The sequence below is a fragment of the Alligator sinensis genome, unplaced genomic scaffold (genome assembly GCF_000455745.1).
Source record: "Alligator sinensis unplaced genomic scaffold, ASM45574v1 scaffold194_1, whole genome shotgun sequence".
In the NCBI taxonomy this organism is placed as follows: Eukaryota; Metazoa; Chordata; order Crocodylia; family Alligatoridae; genus Alligator; species Alligator sinensis.
The window spans coordinates 1478638-1501866 of NW_005841945.1; the positions used below are offsets into that span (position 1 = coordinate 1478638).

The 23229-nt window shown below is 39.5% G+C and overlaps 1 protein-coding gene across 1 annotated transcript in view; it reads right to left on the reverse strand.

The window, feature by feature from the left end:
• GRID2 (glutamate ionotropic receptor delta type subunit 2) overlaps positions 1–23229 on the reverse strand; it is a 1378694-nt gene that overhangs the window by 572259 nt on the left and 783206 nt on the right. The window contains exon 3 of the mRNA XM_025199482.1: positions 15166–15450. Coding sequence (XP_025055267.1) covers positions 15166–15450 — 285 coding nt within the window. The remainder of the gene's footprint in view (positions 1–15165; positions 15451–23229) is intronic.

Below are 23229 nucleotides of genomic sequence, written 5' to 3' on the forward strand. Positions count from 1 at the left end.
GGGTGGGGGGGGGGGGGCAGGTAAGCTAACAGCAGAGGTACTGAAAATTTTTTATCACTGAAAAAAAATGTTTGTATTAAAAAATAATTCCCAAGAAGGTAATAAAAATCTACAGTCACAATGAATAATCTGAATATGGAATAAGTTTATCTGGTGGAAGGAAGATGGTACTACCTGATGATGATGATAATAATAAAGCAAATCCTATTCTCTGCCATTGTCTACACATGAAGTATTATAAGGTGCTCACTATCACTAATGGAACAATTGGTTTTCTCAAGTCCTGTATAAAGACGTTAACCCATCCTTCAATAATCTCACTCTAGATTTGAAAATATTTTCCTCACGTTCTGCCCAGATGATAAATATCACCTGATTCAGTTGTGGCAGAAAAGGTGAATGTACTTGTCATAAATATTCACTGGCTGATTTACACAAAAGACTACTTTATTTGTACTGTTGATGAGGAAAGCCATTGTATAACAAATGGTGCTGTTCAAATTCTTATCAAGAAAGGTTTATAAGTTGACTGCAATGATCCTTCCTCACACAGTAATGACTAAAATGACAGAAACTATTAATTATAGAGATCTACTGTACACCAGGGAGGCACAGCTAACACAGGACTCAGGAAAATTTCATTTCTATTTAAAGCATGAGTTAAATATCCATATTCCTACAAGAATGTTGATATTTATTACATGGTTTGGATTTAAGCTGAGGGCAGCAATGATTTATCATGATGATTCAATAACAATTTTTCATCTTATTTACAGAGAAGTGGGGTTCCCTTCTACCAGGCAAGTTGCATACAATAAAAAGAACCTTAACCAACAAAGCTTTAGGACTATCTCATTTTAATTTTTAGCAGTGTTAAGGAGCTTAAAGGGAGCATTATGTAACTGAAGAATATGTTTAGATGGTCTGAATTCAAATCATATAACAGTGGGTCAGGTTAAGTTATTAAAGATATATTTAAACTCAGATGCTTATGTGAAAATTTGCTTGTAATACCTCAAGCAAGCTAGTCTGATTTGAAGGAAGAATGAGAAGTGCAACAGAAGATAAGCCTTGCTAGGGAACAATCCAGGCAGAATGTGAGGGAAATATTTTCAAATCTACAGTGATATTATTGAAGGATGAGTTAATGACTTTAAGACTTGAGAACCAAATGTTCAATTAGTGATAGTGAACACCTTATAATATTCCTTTATGTGTAGACAATGGCAGAGAATAGGCTTTACTTTATTATTATCATCATCATCATCATCAGGTAGTGCCATCTTTCTTCCACCCGATAAACTTATTCTCTATTTAGATTATTCACCATGAATATAGATTTTTTTTTTAAACAGGGTCCTCTTCCAAAATTGATACAGCCATATGCATGATATTACATGTAAATAATAATAGAATTGTGTGTGGATATATAGAATGTAAAACAGAACATGCACGTTTGGTGAAGAAATATTCCAAAAGCAGAAAAGTTGGCTGTTGCCTATGAAAGTTTATGTTTTTCTTAATCAGTTTGTCTTTAAGGTACCACCCTGCCCTACACCCTTAAAGAGGACCTTCTTAAAGTACAGCCTGCTCTCCTGGAATCTTTTCTCCTATTTGAGCATCTTGACTGAGTGCTGGAAGTGATGGAAGTTGCCTAGGATCTATAAACTCATTTGCTGTTGACACTAGCTGTTGTAAGACACTGTGACAATTCTGAGGTCAGCTTGAGCAAATTTATGCACATTTTCCTTGCCTTTGGGGCAAGGATATTCATGCTAGGAATATCTAAGTATGAGCTTGATTTTGCATTGCCACTCCAGCCATATTTGTTCTGGCAGCTGCTACTTTGGCTATGGCATGGTTTTTTCACTAATTCCTTGTTTGTAGTCATAATTCTCCTAAGGAATTTCCTCAGGAATTTCCCCAGATGCTGGTGACCACCAGCATCTGGGGGAACGTTTGTTCACCAGAGCGCCCCAAGGGATGACGAGGTCGAATGGTCACAAACTACTTCAAGACCATTTCAGGCTGGACATAAGGAAGAACTTCTTTACTGTCCAAGCCCCCAAGGTCTGGAACAGCCTGCCACTGGAGGTGGTTCAAGCGCCTTCATTGAACACCTTCAAGATTAAACTGGATGCTTATCTTGCTGGGATCCTATGACCCCAGCTGACTTCCTGCCCTTTGGGTGGGGGGCTGGACTTGATGACCTTCCGAGGTCCCTTCCAGCCCTGATGTCTATGAAATATTAAGGCTATGCTTCTACCAGCCAAACACTGTCCACCTGGCTAAGACACTCCATAAATTGCTGGTATGACTAGGTTATTTTTTACTTTAACAGAGTAAATCTGTAATCTGAAGAGAGGCAGATTCTCTCTATCTCCTTCTTTAGTGTCTAGTGCAATTGTATTCTATGGATTCTGCAGTCTTTTGTACAGGGTGTTTTTGAAGCACCCAGTGATCCTGGCTCCCATTTTTGTTCAGTTAGGAGTACAGTAGCAGTAAAGCAGTCATCAGTGGGTGCATCTACACATGGTATTAATGTGCCATGGGCACAGCAACTTCATGTGTGCCTGGTACTACAGAAATCTGAATTAGGGCAGAGCAACCATGGGATGGCAGGGGGCTCAGGGATCAGCCCTGGGCTCTAAGTGGTGGCATCAAGTAGTGGAACAGCTTGCTGGGACATGGGGTAGTACAGTGCAGGGCTAGGTGGCAGGCAGTTCCCCCCACTGTACTCCTTCATGCCCCAGCCAGCCCTGGTCACAGGTACACATGAGTTTGAGCGCATACAATTACTCCGATGTAGGATAACATTTGTCCAAGACTGTTACAGAGGAGTTAATTAGTTTACCACTCCCTAATATAGAAACACACGTAGACTGTGATGCTTTACTGAAGAGCTAATTAGTCAACTCCACAGTAAAATGCATGTGTGGAAATACCCAGTGGTATTAACTAAATTAGTCCCTACAAGGGAAATCTATTTTGGAGAAGCTGAAAGTATTCTGTTAGAAAAGTAAGTCTTACCCAGGTAAACCTGTTAAATGTTATGGAAAGGGTTTCCCATCTGGAAATCTCAGAGTAAGTATATCTTTCATTCTGGACTGTATTCTTTACTAACCTGGTCAAGCCTATCTTCAGATTGAGTAATTACCTATTATGAATCACTGGTTGAGCTCAACCCCTAATCATTATTAAAATAATTTAAAACAAATTTGGATGGTTATTTATTTTATTTTTTTTACTTCAGTAGAGACACTGATGGCCAAAGAAATGATCTTGCTAGTCAAGATTTCCTTAAGCCAGTGGCATAAAAGGTACAGCCTGAAAGGTTCCTGGTAGGGCAGAGCTCACTACTGAAATCTGCAGCATAGAGATCCACTGGGGTATATACTGTAGCTGAGTTAAACCCTGTGGCTTCCTGATGCTACTTGCTCCACTGCTGTCCAGATCTGGCCTATGAGGACTACTGCAGCCTACATCTAGACCAAGGGACCAGCTGACATTGACACCACTGCCCTAAATGATAAGGTTATTTGTTATAGTACTGACTAAAGTGTAATTAGCTTATCCCCAAAGCCTTTGTATCAAATATTTGTAATGTCACCAATCAGCTTATAACATTTTCTAATGCTCACACTATAAAGTTTTAATCACCAGCATTTTCTTAAAAATAAAATCCTTTCCTTTTCTCCTCTCCTTTCTTGGGATTTAATCCAAATGTTTTGTCAGTTTTTCTTCAAAACATTTCACTTTTCTGATGCTTATATACATCATATCCTGCCTTAAAACTGAACCATGGCAATTTTAATTCAACAAGCCAAATTTTTGTGGTGACAATCTCATTAAACTGAGGCACCGGTGATAAATTAAATATTTATTATGTAGGAACCTAACTTTAGATACCCAGTGAAGATTTTTTAAAAGGCAAATGCCTAAATTTTAAGCTTCAATGGCTGAACTTGAAGCTCCTCAAGTGTTGATCTGCCTTTTAAGATCACTGAGCACTCAGAAGCTCCTACTGAATCTAGTGGAAACTATAGGTGCTCAAACTTTCTTACTTGCAACCAGGTTTGAAAATATTGGCCTCACTGGGCACATCTACACCTGCCATTAGGGGGCAGCAATATACTGCAGAGCTTAGTTGTCCACAATTTATTGCCCTGGGCACACGTCTGCACACACGCCCCCACCACAGTACATAGAGTTGGGTTGCAACAGCCCCAGTTGGCAGGCAGCTTGGGGCTGCTCCAACTAGACCCAATGTGCTGGGGAGGAGCTGCCTGGGGCACAAGTGTGTTTCAGTGTGGGGCTAGTCATCAGGCAGCCTCAACACTGAAGCACCCTCATGCCCCACCCAGCTGGTTGGCATCTACACATGTGCTATTGCACATGAAAAAACTCCACAGCAGGCAGTAAATACTGGCAAGTACTTACAAGTACAACTTTGCTGCAGAGTTTATTAATTTTGTGCGCCCTGTTAGGAGTGCACATGCAGACGTTGAGATGCTTACTGCACAGTTAATTAGTCAACTGTGCAAGAAATGTCTTGTGTAGATGTGCCCAGTGTGAATTAACTGTAAAGTTTGCAAGCAGCAACAATATTTCATATATGTGTAAAATCTCCTTGGGTATTAATTCTAGATTTAATTATCCCATTACAGGTATACTTTTCATGTTGTTGTACTAGTCTATGCAGATATTGTGAAAACACATGCAGCTTGGTCTACCAGCATAAAGCTTGAAGATTTTAAAAAAATCTGCTCGATCTTTCTCCCTTATCATAGCAGCAACAGTTCTAGTAGAAAACCTCCCAGTGCTTTGCTTGTTCAGGCTTTAATTTACCTATACAATTCAAAGTTTACATTACATATTGATGTATAACCTGTTTCCTATAAATGTACCTATGGACTTGCAGGACTTTTTCAAAGTATTCTCCAATTTCTTTTTCATCTACAAAAGTACAGTAATTTTTCTTCAGGGGACATAAACCACAGTGTTTAATTACCTCAGTAACTCTCCACTCAAGTAAATTGAAAATGAACCAATGCACATTTCAGGATTCAATGGTGCGTCAAGTGGAAAAGTTGTTAAAGAACTTCTTACAAACAAAATCCAACTTAGTTTATCACTTCATTTTATTCCAAGCTGCAGAAGTGATGAATATATGTTTCTTTTCTTATCTGGATGACAAAATATGTACTAATGCAAAGAAAATAGTTCAATAATAAGCTTGAATTAATTATATGTTTATTGAGGCACAGTGAAGTAAATGAGAGTGCAGGAAGCTGGCAAGTAGCCAAGTGAGTAATAAACAGTTTTAAGACTGTCTGGAGACAGACTTGAGAATATTATAGTCATCAGGCAGCTGAAAACAGCCTCTGGGTAATTATGAGCATTTGCAATCGATTAAGGAGAATGTGATCATTTTATGGGCCTTTATTAAACTTGCATTAAACTTTAAATGATTTGAAAATGTTATGGTTCCAAGTGTCTCTCTCCATGAATGGTCATTCACTGTTTATTTTTGAAAAGTTGATATGCAAGAAAAAATTACAGTAGAATTTTCTACAGAATATTTCTTGACATTTAAAAAAGGCTTTCAGGAATGTAAGGTCAAGAAGAATAGCTCCTGTCCTAAAATGCTCCTCTTCTCATCCAATGTGCCCTTTGGACTGGTTGCCTCAATTTCCCTCTGAGTTCCAGCAATAAATTCCTTTACACCTTGTGCCCGGAAAACACTCATATTCCTCATTCAGATTGCATTCACTAAGCCTGTCCTTTGCAAAGAGCTCTGCTTTTGATTCAGTTTCACAAACCTACTTTTCAGACTGGGTGGTTCCAGGCCTAGTCTCCTTGGTCTGTAAACACTCCCCTCACATTCTGGGTCTCCGCAGCCCTTCATGTGTCTGCATATTGCTTCTCTTCTTCCTTTCAGACTGAGCTTGAAGTTTCCCTGTAAATCAACTGCGGGGTTGCTAACTCAAGAAAACTTTTTTTTTTTTTTTTTTTTTTACTGACAATCTGCAAACTTTTTTTACTGATATATATTTTACATCATTTAATTTTAACCCTTATGCCTGGCCCTGGACAGCAGTAATGAGGACTGGATTCAAATTTAAGGATTTAACACAAACTATAGTTTTAAAAAAATCCTACAGATTATTAGTAAAAAAAAAGAAAGAAAGTTCAAGGTAGAGATCCATAAAATCTTCATCTAACAACCTTTAAGAAAACCTTTACGTACAAAAAGTGCTGATATTTTCACCACATAGCTTGCTTAGGTGCTTGAAGTTCAGCCACGCTGTGTTCGCAGAGAAGCTGCCATCCTGGCTGAGCTGAATGTGTAAATGCCTATTTTCTGTTTACATTTCTAAGATTCACAAACTTCGAAGACCCTGCCCCGGTGGGACCTGACCCAAAGGTACTCCAAGCATGCCTCTTCCTCTCTGATGGCACTGAATGACAGCCCCAGGCCACTTTCCTTTTACAAACATGTCCAGCAAGGGATGCCAGGGTAATGGTGTGGAGCCACGCACTTTTTATAAAATAGTGACGTGGTTAGAGCTCTTATCCAGGAAAGAGAAGACCTGGTCCTGGGTCCTCTATATGTATAGGAGTTCAAACTCACATCTCCCACTTCTCAGGAAAAGGCCAGAGCCAGACCTGCAGTAGGGTCACTCTCCACCCCACTTCCAACCTACCCTACTGCTCCTTGCCCCCTTCCCTGCTGAAGCTGTGTTACAGTACAGAAAGGAAATGAAGATTCATAAAGAAAGAAAAATAGGAAGCAATAAGAAGCATAGCTTTTTATGTTTCATTCCCAGTAAAGAAAGCACTCCCCTGGGAAGTGGAGAAACCCAGATTCTGGCCCTTGCTTCTAACACTGAATGCACATTTTATCCAATGCCTCTTTAATGAAACAATGTGTAAGCAGTCCTAGACATAGGGACCTAAACATAGGACTCTTCTCCATCTCCCTACAGTAGTGCTCATTTTGCTGGGGTAGAATCATGCTTCCTTCTGCTTATTTGTCCCTGGCCCACTGAATATTGATTTCTTTTCTGCACATTCTCATAGATTCAACAGGAAGAGCAGAGAGTACCCCCAGGACAACGTTACCCAGCCTCTGGCTTGGTTGTTAGGGTACTTCTATAAGAGATATAAGAAGTGAGTTTGAACTATCCTCCCCTGGGGTTTTCCAACTTCCTTGGCAAGTGCTTTAACCACTAGATTATTATACAAAGTGTGGGCAGCACCACCACTGTCTAGGTAAGAGTGAGAAAGTCGCTTGTTCTTGAAGGAGTAACTTAAGAATCTAAGTCTGAGCATGGGTTCCATGTTTTGAATTCCAGTCTTTCTTAGGCACTGACCTGCAGATTTCAAATAGGTGCTCAGGAGCTGGCATGAATTCAAACACATCCCTCTCTCCAGTGTTTTGGGCTGGCTAGCTTATACCTCACCTTCCTGTCCTTTGTTCCATTTCCCAACCCATATCCATTGTGCTGAGTGTAGTGAATCCTAAATACTTAACTCTTGTCATGTAATGAGTAAGGAAGTTAAGCACCTGACTTCAGTTCATAAATTGATCAAACTTCTAGAGCCAGTGCCAGAACTTTTAGGCATAAAACACTTCATATCATCACACCTGCATTCTGTTTGTGAATCTCATCCTAAAAAATTAAGTCAGACTCTTGGAGACCAGTACAAATCAGTTCGCAAAAACATGTGGTCTTTGTATGAAGGCCACAGAATAAGCAAGCATAGATGCATTATCCTTTAGAAAAATAAATGCTATGTATATCAATAATGAGTGCCCTGCATCATCTTTTACATACAGCAGCTCAGTTAAAAAACAAAGGGGTGGATTTGAATACACTATACACAAGAGCACCCTTGCACCCCTTTTTATTGTATACAAAATGCAGGATGCTTTTTAGAGACAACAGAAAAAAGAATATAAAATAAGATCATATGAATTTCCTTGGAAACAATCCTATTCTTTTCATCTCCTTAAAGAAGCAGAGAATCTTTCTAGATGCCTTGACACCAACAAAGAATAAAAAAACAAATACAAACAGCAGAAATAGCTCTTTTTGCATTCTAGATCTGTACAGAGGTCTATATTGGAAAATGGCAGAAATTTCTCAGTTATTCTTTAGAAATGACTGATTGGGTTCTTTACAGAATTTACTGCCACAAGGAAAACATCAAAATGCAAATGTTCACTTCAGCAACACAATGCACTTAGCTGCATGTAAAAGAGTTAGCACAGTCTAAAAACATATCTGTTCCCATTGGTATATCCATGATTTAATAAAGAGGAGTATGGCATGCTACCATTCAGACCAGGAAAGGATAAGAGTAAGGTGTGGCTGGAAATCCCAGGTCAGCAGGGAGCCAGCTAGAGAGAAGATGCATAAAAGAGAGAGGGACCAACACTCCGCCCCCGCACTGACAGCCACTCCAGCCACGGGCTATGCAGAGTGGCTGTTTAGGGTTCCAAGCTTGGCCAGAAACAACAGCACCAGTGGTGTGTAGTTTCTACTTTCCAACCTCTGCTCCCTGTCTTCTGCTGGCCAGGAACAGGTGCTGGAAGGAGGAACCTACATGCCACCACTGGCTCATGCACATCTGCTCCATGCAGCCTACGAGAGTGGACCAGGAGCAACTCATGACTCCCCTGTTCCTGCATCAGCTGGGGGTAGCAGTGGCAAAATGAAGGTTCCTCCTTCCAGCGCCTGTTCCCCGCCAGTTCAACCAGTTGTGGACACCTACAGGGGAAGGACAGGCAGGGTTTAGGAATCTGAAGGAGGAACCTGAGCACCATGCTGAGCCTAGCACCCCTCACAACCAGAGGCACAGCCCCTGCTGCTGTAGCCTACCGATCTAATGATCAGAGCTGGTGGATCTCTATATATTCAGACTTAAAATGAGTACTTAATTCCCCTTCTTTATCTCACTTTTTGAAACATTCATGTGAAAGGGGGGTTTTCTTCACACTAATATTTGGGGATTCACTATTCATCATGGGCATACCCCCAGTCATGCACAAATATAACACTTCAAAGATCTGAATTTGGCCAGATTAGAATCTTTTGTCATGTAGTAGTCATTTCCCTGTAAGATATAGCACATAAAATCCAGTTTTATCTTTCATTGAAAGAATTTACACCTGAATTGAAAAAAGATCATTTCCACTCATTTCAATGGGCGTTGAATCTAGACACAATCCAAAATCTGTGACGTTACAAATTACAAAAGATAGTGACTTAAAGGAGACAGGGGATTGATTCTACCCATACTCAGGTTTACAAGGTTGCAATTTCCATTTCCTTCAAGCCAGCTGAGTTACTGTAGATCTACAAGTACAAGCAGAATCACACCAAACATTTACAAAACACCTTTTTTCTTAGAATGTATCAGGTTAACCCAATAGTTACCATTTCCTGTCCTTCAACAAAGGCTTGTTTAATACTAATGTTCCTTTAATATCAGAAGGCTGCCCTTTTTACACAGAGTTATAATGCAGGCAAAGAAAGCAGGAATTGTGCAGCAAACGGATGAACTGTAAGTTTTTCTAGTAGAAGTAGGGTCATAAAATAGGAGGGTAGCGGGGAGAAACTCTTTAATTTTCCTATCAAATTAGTTCAGTTTCTGAGGCCTTAAAGCATATCTGTTATCACTATTTTCTGGACACTAAATACATGTGAAATATGATTACCACAACAAATTAAATTAAAAAAAAGACCAAATAAGTAAGGATTTCCGTTCAGAAGTTCTCCTGCCTGCCTGCTTCCCCTATGAAATGTGTGTCCATGCACATTGTATTATCATTCCTCATTAGTTACAGGGAAGGCAGTAGTCACTGACACTGAACATAGGGTTAAGACTTGTCATTACTTATTGAAATCTTTCCTACAAATAGCTCGATCCAGATATGCCAACTAGACTACAATGAGACTTGATTTTAATTACAGGTAAGTAACTTTTTAAAGTCAATATCCTGTAAATTTAATTCTGAAAAAAAACCCCACTATCAATGTAAAATTTAATTGTCAGTGGTTTCAAAGTAAGGCTTCTGAATCACTTCCTATTCACACAGTTAATTAGGACTTTGAAGGAAATGAATATTTCATCTAGGACTTCAACTTTCTTTGTTGGAAAAAAAAGTTTTAAGTAGAATCGCATCTTTTATTAGCTGGATATAAAAGCTTTAGAAAAATGGACTCTTTTTTCTGTTCTGTTAAAAGCTGAATGCATTGATCCAATTATATCCAGAAAGGATCTGGGATATTTGATGAAAAAAATATACCACAAGCAACATTCTGCTTTGCAGAAGTATATCATTCCAAATATAAATTATGCTTTCTCACTCTACTAATGAAAGGCAATCGCCAATAGGCAAGATAAAAGTCAAAAGCCATTTCAATGCATTGAACTTAAAACCAATGACATTGATAACTATATATGTGAATGGATGCAGCCCCTCTTCAAGGTACAAAGTATTTACTTTGGAGTCTAGCCTGGCTGGATAGCTATTGGTGTTCATGTGCATGTCAGTGGGTGGGTGGAGGTGTGTGTGAACACAAGGGCAGGAAGCTGAGGTGCCCATTTGTTCTATTGCAGCACATTTTCATTTTCTTATTTTCAAAGAATAACTAGACGCAAAGGAAGAAAAAACTCTAGAGATCCATGTTACAGAATCTATACTGTGGAGATATGTATAAGTATCCATAGGAATAATGACTATGGCATATATATTTATATATAAAGGTAGAATGAAGATTGGTATCTGGCTTTGTGGATAGACCTTAATTCTTCAAAACACTAAAGTTTATTATTAATGTTAAATAGGTGAATAATGCCAGTACTGTCTCTATTCAGCAAAGCATATAAACACTTGTTAAACTTCAAGCAGGTGCTTAAGTCTCATTAACTGTTATGTGAATACTTAGGCTGTTTAATGTTAGATGTGTATTGAATCTTAGCAGAATTGGGTCTCTGGTCAGTATGGGCAGGGAGCAGAAACAATTCTACAGTGATAGTCTTTTTGCAAATGGAGGGAGCAAGCTCCAGAGAGAGCAACATTGATCCAACCTTGGTAGGAAATGACAAGTTGAATACCTGACCTAGTGCCTTTAAATAACTGAAGGGAAGTTAAAGGTTTAAATTTCAAAGATGTCCTTCCTCACTTAAAAGCATTAAAAATTATCACCATAAAACCATGGCAACACAAGATAATGTATTTTCATGATGTGAAAATATTTAAAAAACTTGATTTGGGCCCCCGCCCTTTGCAACAGGTCAGATTAAATGGAATAACAACATATAGCACTCACGGGAGAATTTTTCACAGTCAAAGTCCTTTACAACTTTAATAATATGTGAAACATGCGCCCAGTGCAAATGAGAAGCAAATGAGATCAATACCATAATTTACAAAGTATTATATTTATTAAAAATATGTTGTGAGAAATGGCCACTGTGAACTCAATACTGTCTTCAAAGGAACTATTTGTGAAATTAAACTGACCAAAAGTTTGCTTCATGATCCCAATTCATCAGGGAATTTCAGCACAAACTGCTTTTGTTCACAACAGTTTCTGGAAATGGGGATGAACAGCGAAATGGCAAAATCTGCAGATGATACAAAGCTATTTAACTTTAGCCAAATTTAGAGAGCACTTCAAATAATTTGGGAAGAATCTAAGAAAATTAGGTGAATGGGCAACACAGGGACAGATTAAATTTAAAGTGTATAAATGCTAAGTTATTTAGAGGGAAAAAATCTGAATTACACTCTTTTGACAGCACAATGCAAGGCCCTTTTTAACACGTGGCTGTGTTACAGAAAAACATACAATGTTTAAAGAATAGGATAGAGAATAATATGGACAATGTGATAACACTATTGTATAAATCAATAATAACATCTGAAATATGATGCTCAATACTGATCATCCCTCTACAAGGGAGTTTAGATATATGTAACAAGACTAATAACGGGCATGGAAGAATACTCACAAGAAGAAAAATTTAAAGACTGGGATTGTTTTCTTACATAAGGACATGAATAAAAGGGGACGGGATAAAATATACAAAATAACCAATGTTGTTGGGATGGTAGATCTGGAATTTGTATTCCCCATTTCATATAATAAAAACAAGAGGACATCCAATGAAACTGGCACATTCAAAATTTTTAAAAGAAAAGCTGTTTCTCAAAATCCACAATTAAACTGTGCAACGTGCTGACATAGGTGGCAACTGAAAGAGGGATTGTAAAGTTATATGGCTAATGAGATTATTCAGATTTATCTCAAAACAAGTTTCAAAGGTTTAGAATGAAAATGAAATCTCTAGCTTCAGGGTTTGAGTCAGTCTGTACCTATACAGGTTTAAAATGAGACATCGGTTGGTGGCAGACCCTCTTCCATCTTCCTACCACAGGAACTTGCGCCCTTTTCTGAAGTATTTGACTGACTGTGAAAAACTAAATATGAGTTGTCTGTTCCAGTATGGTATTTCTTGTGTTTGTACAGAAAATTCCCAAAAGTATCTTTGAGGGCACCAAAAGAATATTGCCTACTAGTTATTATGACAAGGACAGGCTTAGTCTCTGTGTTTTTAGCGGCTGAGTCTGCTTTTGGGAAGGAGTCTCCTGTAGAATATCATGTTTAAGCTTGTGGGATACTAATTTAATTAACCGTCTGTGAAGGAGGGAGACAGAACTTACAGCATGGAGGACCAGCAGGGCTGCAGCTGCAGCCTGGAAACGAAGGAAAATACCCACCCAATTTCCGGAGCAGCATCTCACTCAGGATTGGCGGAGGGAGGCCGCCCAAAGGTATTTCTGGCCCTGGGGAGGGGCAGAGAGGGGTCAGTTCCCTGCAGGCCACAGGGAGAGAGGAGCAGCTGAGCATCTCAGCAGGCAGAAACTATGGAACATGCCTGCGGAAGGACCCTGAGGCAGGTGGATGCCTGCAAATAAGCAGCTAGTGGTAATCTCCGGAGTGGAGCTACAGCTGAGGATCCGGAGCGAGGGAGTCCACAAGGCCTGAGAGAATCTCCGGACTGGAGTTTTTCCAACAGAGGACCTGGAGTAGGGCCTGAAGGAAAAAATCTACAGTCACAGGTAGAGCCTTCCTGCACATGCAGGAGACCCCAGATAAACTGTGAACTTTCATAGGGGTGCAGGGTCAGCTAACACATGGCAAAGAATGGACTAAGGGATTGTTTGCCTGAATTATGGTGATTGGGAGGTCGAGCACCTGATCACAAGAAAAGGGGACATTGCCAGAGCCTGACAAGAAGGCTGAGAAATAGTCAGGGTTTCTGTGATTTCTTTTTGCTGTTTATTTTTTTTTTTTTTTTGAGCACAGGCCAAGACTGGCCCCTGGAAGGCTGTACCCAAAAGAGGTACTAGGACAGCCAGGGGTAGGGACAAATAAGATTACAACAGGCATCAATGCAACCTGGTTGCAGAAGTATATCGTAAAACACCATCTGGAGAGGCTAGGCTGGGGTAAAGGAGAGGTTTGGAGCCCCACAGAAGACACAGAGATCAAGACCAGGCAGGATCACCATGGGCATTGCCTTCCAGGAATATATAGGTCAAAGTCGTAGCAGGTGAGAAAATGTAAGATCCACTTCCTGGCAGACTTGGTGATCCAGAGCCAAGGTCTACCCTGTCACCACCTGTAGGCATATGAGTGCAGGGCAGTACTACCAAGCCCTATAATACCTACAGATGTCACATGATCTCACACTTATTCCTAGTGGATAGACATCTGCGAGGAGAGATAAAGAACCTAGGAGCCAGGGTTGTCTAAATTACTATCTCAGTCAGAACTTATTGAATATTAGAAAAACAGTATTAAGGGAACATTTTTATTCTGAATAGTTGATTTACTGTGATATTTTTTCCTTTCTTGTTCATGAAAACGTATGCAAAAGGATATTTTGTGGGCATCAATATTTTTGCAATGGCTTTTTCATATAATACTTATGTTTAGATGCATAAACATGTTCATTTAATGGATATCAATATTTACTACTATAAGCACTTTAGACCAAAGACTGTGCACATATATGTGTATATTCAGTAGTTATTACAATAGGACTCTGGCATTGATGGGGCTTCTAGATGCTATATTATTATAAATAGCAATAATTATTAGCTATTCATTATTTCTACTGTTTTAATATAAGAATTGACCATCTACTAAAAAATCAAAATCAATAACAATGGCTTGGTTTACCAGTCATACTTAAGTCTGCTTAAGTAAACAGTCTGCTTAAGTAAACAGCTCACAAACAATTTAAAATGAAAATAACTTTAAAAACATCTATGCAAACTATTCATGGACAGTCGTGAATAACAACTACATCAGTAGGAATTAGATTTTTTTTTTTAACAATTTTGGACTAAAGGATAACATTAGCATATACATTATCTGACTATACTAAGGCATCTGGTTTTACTCTAACCTTAGAAGAAATCCCTATAGAACACGATTGACATGCAAAATCATATAGTTGGGACTAATTTATACCACTATTTCTTGAGCTGTATTTGTTCTGTAGGTAGAGGAATGTCAGTTCAGCACCACTTGTGTATCAATAAGGGCACTCCAAAACATTTGAAAAAAAGGGGGAAGACAGTATTCGTTTCTATATTTCTACAGTTTTATCTAGGAAGTGTGTATTCACTAAATTCTGTCCATTCCTCAGATTTCTCTTTTAGTTATGCTACTATTTAAAAGTTTTATTCTACAAAAGATGTCAATAAACAAAAAGTGTTCACCATCTGATAAATACTTCTCAAAATGTAAAATTGTATAGGTGTATTATCATTATCTATTTCTACACACTGCAAACAACAAGACTCATTAAAATCATTTACACTTCATAAACACTGGCAAGATAGAAGGCTAGATAAGTTCTGCATTTAGCATCCAACTTTATCAAAAGAATTATCAAACACAGCTATAAAAGTTGATGGATTTTAGAGAGATTTTTCTAGGTTTATGTGAAATGCTAGCACAACCATAAATGCTTATAGGCAAAATGTAATCTACTGGAAGATTTTAAAGATTTAATTCAATTCCAATAGAATGATGGATTTGATAACAATCACCCTGCTAAATAAATACTTACCATATTCACTATCGTAGAAAATAATGAATTTTTGCCAGGCATATTCTGTGACCACCCTCAAAATGACATCATTTAGATAGACAGGCGGGCGGACAGAGAGGGTGTAGTCATCATTTCGGTTGCTCCGGGTAAGCCCGCATCCACTCCTTGGAGTCCCAGCTGTTGAACGCTGGATGAAGAGGTGAGGGATGTGCATGGCATCTGCCAGGGACTGCAGGGATCCTGCTGACGTGCAGCCAATGGAGCTGACAAGGGCCAGAATGCCTTGGTTCATAAGGTCACAGGCTGTAAGAAAGCACAATGATATTCAAGATGACAAGGGCAGTTCAGTACATACAGTCTATTTTTCTGCTGAAATAAACACTGGGAGCAGACATGCAACAGTTTTAGTGAAGTGCAGAGAAGCTGAAATTCTATAAATTCAGTAATCTCGTCTCCTATAAAAGAGTCCAATCTAAAATCTATGTTGTGCCATAAAAGTCATGAGGCTTGTCTATTCATTTCAAACTGTCTAATATATTATTGCTAGTGAAAGCTGGAAGACTGTCCCTTCCATGCTGCCTGGAAGTGGGACACAGTGAAAACATGAACCAAACCTATAAACATAGCCTTCAGAGAACTCTTACAAACATTGCAGTTGAAATCTAACTATCAAATTAACCATACTTCTGAAGGAGATAAACACTTCTCGAAGTCTAACATGACAGTTCTGGGAATACAATATTTACATTACACACAGAGAACCTGAATGAATAACGGCTCAGACTGTCTGTCAAATTTTGAAGGCAACTTATCCCTTTCAGTGTTCAGAGTTGGGGCAGAGGGATTGAGAGAGGAGGGGAAGAGGCACAGTCTTACAGTAAAAAGGATGCTACTTTCAAAATTGAGTCCAGAATTTACGTGTATTTCTCTTCCCTACTACTGGAAGGGTGAGGGGAGAAAAGCATGCAGTTATTTACTCAAAAAGTAACACCTTGTAAGTAATGGTCCAGTTAATAAAGGCTGAGTCCTGAAGTACTAGGAGTCCTGAAGTACTATAGAAATGCATCTACATTAATATTAGGGGTGTTTATTATGACTAATGTTAATGCAATCAATAAACAGCAAATGAATTAATAATGATTAGGCCTGTAACTTTAAAGCATTACCCTGTGAAATAAAGCAGCAAGTTAGCTGTTTATGCTGGCTCTGTAATGTAGTTGAAAATTGGAGTAAAGCAGCAACACAAGCTAGTAGCACAAATCCCTAGACTGAGAATGCTCAGGACCAAATGATAAAATACCAGATTTGACCACTGGCAAAACAACATGTGAAGTTAACTTACATTTAAGCATGCAAATTAGATAACTGCAGAGTAAAATACAGTAAATAGTTACATGTACATACCCCACATGTAGCTGTGCAACTACCCGTTTTTACATACAGGGTTTCAGTTGAAAACACAAATGAATCAAGAGGTGAAAAATATGGCCTTCAGAATTTCTCTCAGAAACATATTGTGTTGCCAGATCTCTTTGATCAAACTGCACTCCCCTTATTCACAAAGGAACAAATTTTACTCTGCTTGTTGTCCCATTGGCAACCACTGAGACACATCCCATTGGGACTTATTCACTATGAATAACAATATTGCAATCAGACCCTTACTGATCTTGTCAAGCTAGCAAAGGATGGTGTTGAAGATCAGAGATATGCATTTCTTTTTAAAATTAATATATTTCTTGTAGCAGGGGTCTAAAAGAAGGTCAGTAGTAACCTCTAGGATTTCTTCTAAAGGAATGTCATAATGTATATCAAAATAAAACCAACCAAGAAAACAAGAAACACCATCATTATTAAATTTAAATTTCAAAGTTATGTCTTTTTCTTGATGTTCTGTTAGTTCAGTTTCATGGATGTCACAGACAAGATTTCTCTGGCTGATGAACTGGTATAGCTCTGCTATGCAATGAAGAGCTGCATTTCATTGTGGGCATTGACAGTACTCATGTGTGTTGCACAATCAGGCCCTTGAAAGTGCTCTACAGTTGTACCCTGACAGAAGTGCACAGCTACAGAGTGCTATAAAAGCACCTGAACATACAACAAATTAATCCTCATTTAATGAGGGTTCTGATAAAGGCACTCCAAAGTGGAGATATACCTAGAAGATAAACTATTTCTTGAACCATGTGCTAGTTTCCAGTATGCATAAAATAAGAGCTGTGAGGTTAAATTTAATACTTATTAGAGTTAAAACATTCTAAACAGTATTACTATTTAGCATTTATATTGCTTGTTTGCTTTCTGCATGTCACTCACTTTTAACAATTGCTATATAAACTACTCAGTATTTCTTGTCAGTCAGTTTCTAAACACTTTCCTACTGTGGTTCTCATTCATTGCCTGGAAACTGAGATTGTGGGTGCAAAACCTGGATGGCAAGATATTCCTTGAAAGATAAATAATTTCCACTGTGATTAACAATATAATAATTTTGGAAACATGTTTATTGATGTTAGTTTTGCAAAACCTAATTTTTCATGCATCTGAAATGTAGGTCAATGATATTCCTTTAAATGAAAAAGGCATGATTTCCCAGCCATGACTACAAAACAGCAGAGCCAAGAATGTAACAGAAACAACATAACAGCTCTTTTCCTTGTACATTTTTCCTGATACAAATTTATAATATTTCTACATTTCCAGGGAGTCCCTAAGGGGAAAAATCATCAGGATATTCACTATATTACTGAAAAAGGTGATTTTTTAAAAAAATTATAAAGTGTGTTAACAAAGCAAACTAGAAGGAACTAAAAAAGCAGAGTTCCCCAATGAGTTTAGAGTATGCTGAACTCCAGGGAATCAAGTCTTGACCCTAACAAACAGCCTCAGTACATTCTGCAAACTATCTTCTCCAGTCTATCTCACTGTTTCAAATCCCTAGCTGACAGAGAGGAGATGCAGAAAAATCTCACCATCTAAGTGAGTGGGCAAAAAATGGCAAATGAACCTCAATGTCAAGAAGTGCAAAGTAATGCACATGGGGAAAAATAACTTTATACCTACAAAATGCTGAGTTCTGTAGATAGCTCTCTAAAAATATCAGCTCAATGTGCTGTGGCAACCAAAAATGCCAATAAAAAATCTTAGGAATCAGTGAGTGCACCCACACATGCTTTAAGGTACTTTTTTCTAATGTGCATTAAATTTAGCACCTCCAATGTGAGATACTAAACAAAATTGTACTATCAGTACTTAGGAGACTCAAGCACTGAATCCTCCCCAGTGGTGCCATGATGCCAATTATGCTGCCTTAAATGTGCAGGAATGAATGCACATGTTTTTCATGTTATACTTAATGCGCAGTAGTCTATTTTATTGTGTAGTAGCATAATCTCACAGTTTTTATGTGATGCTTTAATGCACAGTATAATAGGCTACAATGCATTAAAGCACATGTGTAGATGCATCCAGCAAGAAAAAAATTGAAAACAAAATGGAGAACATCATCATGCCACTATAAAAATCAATAGCGCACTCATATTTTGAATATGGTGTACAGTTCTGGTCTCCACATCTCAAAAAAGATGCAGTAGAATTATAGAAGGTACAGAGAAGAGCAACTAAAATGATCAGGGAGCAGTTCCTGTATCAGGGAGGCTAAAAAAGGATAGGGATCTTTTGTTTGGAAAAGAAAAGGATTCAGAGGAATGTGATAGAGGTCTATAAAATCATGAAGGGCATTGACAAAGTTAATAGAGAACTGTTATCCATTAGTCCCATATTATTAGAATGAGGTGGCATCCACTCAAATTAGTAGGACAAAGGTTTAAAACTAACAAGAGAAAGTAATTTTTACACAGTGGGCATGTCTACATGTACAAATAATCTGGGAGCAGTTTACTCTTAAAGTACTCGAGAGTATACTCTCCTGGGCATGTGTCTACACATGCAGGGACATGGGAGCAGATCAGAGGGCTGGCCCTGAAATCACGGAGCTGCCACTGGGAGAGAGGAATTTCCCAGTGCTGGCCCCGTGGCCATGGAGCTGATGCTGGGAGAGAGCATCTCCCAGCCTCAGCCCTGTGATTGAGGAGCAGGGTCTGGAAGCTCCTTGCTACTGGGGTAGGGGGACATTGTCCCTGCCTGGGTTCCAATGGCAGAGCCCACCCCAGGCAGCTCCTGGGTGGCAGGGAGCACTGTTCTGCCCCCTGCTGCCCAGGAGCAAACATGCTCCTAGTCCAGTGTCTACACATGTGCTACTACACAGTAGATAAATTGAGAGTTAATTTGCTGCTTGCATTCTCAGGTAGGAAATTTACTTATGATTAGAGCCAATTACTGCTCAGTGGGCATGTCTATATGTAGCAGAAAGCCCCCTTTGTATATTTCCCTTCTGGACATGGATATAACAGAAGCTTCTTCTTGCCTGCAACCCTGCCCCTGCCCCATTTTGGGCATTTATTTTCCTTCTGAGTATTGGCAGAGACCTAGCACACTCATTGCATGGGTCTGGCAAGACTCAGAGCAAGCCAGAAAGCTGAAATGGCTTTCTGTAGGAGAAACCTAGAAATTACATCTACATATCACTTAAGCGCAGTGTCACTGAAGAAAAAAAAAGAACTAAAATATCCACTGCAAAGTATGTAAATATATCCTGTGCTAACTTAAGTCACTTACTGTCCCCAGTAGCCTTTGATCCTCACAACCTCACATTGCATTTTTATACATCTCTCACAGTGCATTTTCATATTTCATCTTTACCATGGCATTTTGTATTTTATATGTTATACTTTTAAACTCTTAAGGAATGTACTCCCTGTAGAATGAAGTTAAACCCTGGATCATTGTTAAAACTGCATTGAAATTGTAATTGTAAAGTGATAAAATGTGTTGAGTGAATGCGAGTGAATGATGATCATCAGTAGACCACAGCTTAGCCAAAAGAACTCCATTTTAAGTTAATCAAGCTAAATAACTGAATCCTGGAATTGAGCACTCACCCTATGGATTATTTCTATAATCCATGACAATATAGCCATTAAGTCAATAAGTCAAGGGTGGACTCCCAAAACTTAAGGTACCAGCAGGCAAAGACCCCTGTGACTAACAGCTGTCAGGTACTACTCAAGACCCACGTGGGACAGCAACCTCTGGATTGGGTAGCCAAGATGATGCTGGGGGATCACACAAGTCTGCCAGAAAGGGACAAAAGGTAGTGAAGCATGACCTTCATTGGTGCCCTCTCATCTAGCACCTGACCTACCGAGACAGAAGGACAAGCAGGCAACTTCCTTCTGGAGAAGATATTACCTTGCTACTAAAGCCCCACGGGGGACAGCACCCTCTGGATGGGGTAGCCAAGATGATGCTGGGGGATCACACAAGTCTGCCAGAAAGGGACAAAAGGTAGTGAAGCATGACCTTCATTGGTGCCCTCTCATCTAGCACCTGACCTACCGAGACAGAAGGACAAGCAGGCAACTTCCTTCTGGAGAAGATATTACCTTGAAGGAAGCTGACCATCAACAGCTGACTCCAGGGCCTCAGATAGGTAGCTATACTGACACCAGTGCTCACAATCACTATAGCAACCACTACATACTATACTACATGAGTTTGAATGAGTGTGGGTGGGTGGGCAGGTGGGTGCATGCACACGTGTGCATGTGTGCGCACGCTAAGGTGACCAGTACCACTCATAACTCAAAGATTGCATTTATGATTTTATTGGTAACTTCACATCCCGTCCAATAAACTAGAATTTATTATGATCCTTTGAGTTGGTCCTTTGTAGCTAACATACACATGGTTATTTAATATAGATTAGTCCAATTTAAGCCACATTAGAGGCATGTATCTACACATGTGCACCCTTAATGTCACTTAAAATGGCAATTTTAGGCTATGTGAGCCTAAATTTGATACCTGCCCAAACAAAGTATCAAATTTAAGAGGGATTAGTTAATGTGGATTAACACACATGTAGATGTGTTACTGTGCATTAACACAGGGAATTTGATCCTGGGTCTATCCAGCCAATAGGGGGCCAGCCAGAGCCCAGCCCTCCCCTCCCCCAGGGCTGGGCTATTATCTATATAGCTTGCCACTTGTAAGTGGGTGTTTTATTGGTGGTGGGTGGAGAGGGTGGTTAAGGGGCACAGTTTGTTGAAGAGGGAGGGATGAGGTGGGTGTTGTGAGGGTGGTGTTTTGTTTCAACCACGTGTGTGTCTTGAGAGTGGTGATGGGGGTATGTTGGTGGCAGGGCAGGCAGGATGGAGTGGGAAGTGTAGAAGGAGGGTGTTTGCCAGGGCCTTTCACAGCTGGAGCCCTGGCCCCCACTGGTGGGTGCTTGGGTCTCCTGGGGCTTGGGCAGAAGGGTGCCTGGTGGGGCTAGCAGGGCCAGCACCATGGCCAGCAGGAGTGCAGGGTGCTGGTCATTGCTGGCAGCAGCTGGGCTGGAGCAGGGGGTGCTGGGTGTTGCTGGTAGGGGGAGGGGAAGCCCTGGTGCAAGGAGACAGGGTGCACAAGGAGGGAGATGTTGCATGCTGCCCCTGTGCTGAGCACATGGCTCCTGGGCAGAGAAGGGGCTGGCCAGGTATCAGAAGGGTGTGTTTCTAAGATGGCTGCCAGATGCTGGCAGATGGCTCTGGCATCAGCATGGCTGCCAAGTGCTGGAAGCCATGTATCTGGAGGCTGGAGCTCCCCCTGGTGGCCACAGGGGCATATGGCAGGGCTGAAGCACCCTGGGACTAAAGTTAGTCCCAAATCCCACTTCATATAGACAACTGCCAAACCTGTTTAATCTGAATTAGTTTAATACAGATTAAATTTAAACCCACTTAAATTCACATGTAGGCATGCCCAGTAAGTGTCTATATATGTAGCTTGTGACACTAACTGCAGTAATTGGCTCTAATTTTGAGTAAACTCTCTCATGTAGACATGCCTAATGTGCAGTTTATTTTTGGAACTCATTGCCACAAGAAGTTGTGGAAGCAGATAGTACAGGCACATTCAAAAAAAGAGCTGAACAAATTCATGGGTGAAGCCTGTTAAGCAGCTCAGTTATTTCCTCTGGCATCTCTAAACTAGTGTTGTGGATGCCGAAGTGGGTAAGGAACAGGAGAGAGATCTTTAGATATACCTGGTTCAGTGCCCTCCCTCTAGTCTAAAGCATACATTATTACCATGCTTTGAGACAGGATACTGGGCCAAATGGACAACTAATCTGACCAGTATGGCATATCTTTTGTTTTATGTTCTTATAACTGTAGAAAAGGAGCTAGTCAGTTCTCCTTCCAGAAGGACTTCCACATGTACATTCTGTTTAACTGAATGTAGTGGAGGTTAGCTTCAATAAAAGGCTTCTTTATTTTATTTAGGATGCGGTTCTTTTTAGAAAAAGAACATATCACCATAAAGTTCATTTTCTTTGACTGAGCCTCAATCTGATTAAATTACTCTTTGGGTGCAGAGATCATTTCTAAGATTTAAGTCATAAGCATAGCAAAATAAAAGGAAGCATGTTGCCTAAATATTACACATTTTTGGAACCTGGCAGAACTCCACTTGGCTTCAATGAGAGTTTTCCTCTAGTAACAAGTGCGAGACTGAGCTCTCGATATTATCTTGAAGTTGTTCACAAACAAAAGCTTAATTGAATCCTTTTTCTGCTTAAAACTACCATTGAAAAATGTGGATATCTTTTTGTATAAACCCCAGCACATGGCAACTGAAATACCTTCTTCATTTTTTCCTCTAAAACATCCAGCTTATGCTCAAATATAGTCCTTTAAGTGAAAAAAAAAACCCCAACAAGATTACACAAAAACTTTAAAAACATCTTTCCATTCAAGTCTATGCTGCAATTTAATTTACTGTCACCACTTGAAAGGCTGTATTTCAAAGCTGATATTATTGAATCTACTGCCAATATGATCAAGATGCATTAGTTTACCATCAATAAAACAAAAATATCACTGTATCTTTTACATCTCTGTTCAGCACAGCAGAAATGTCAAATTCAAATTGACTTGTCTACAGTCCTATTACAGGTAAGACTTAAGCCTTGAGGGGCAA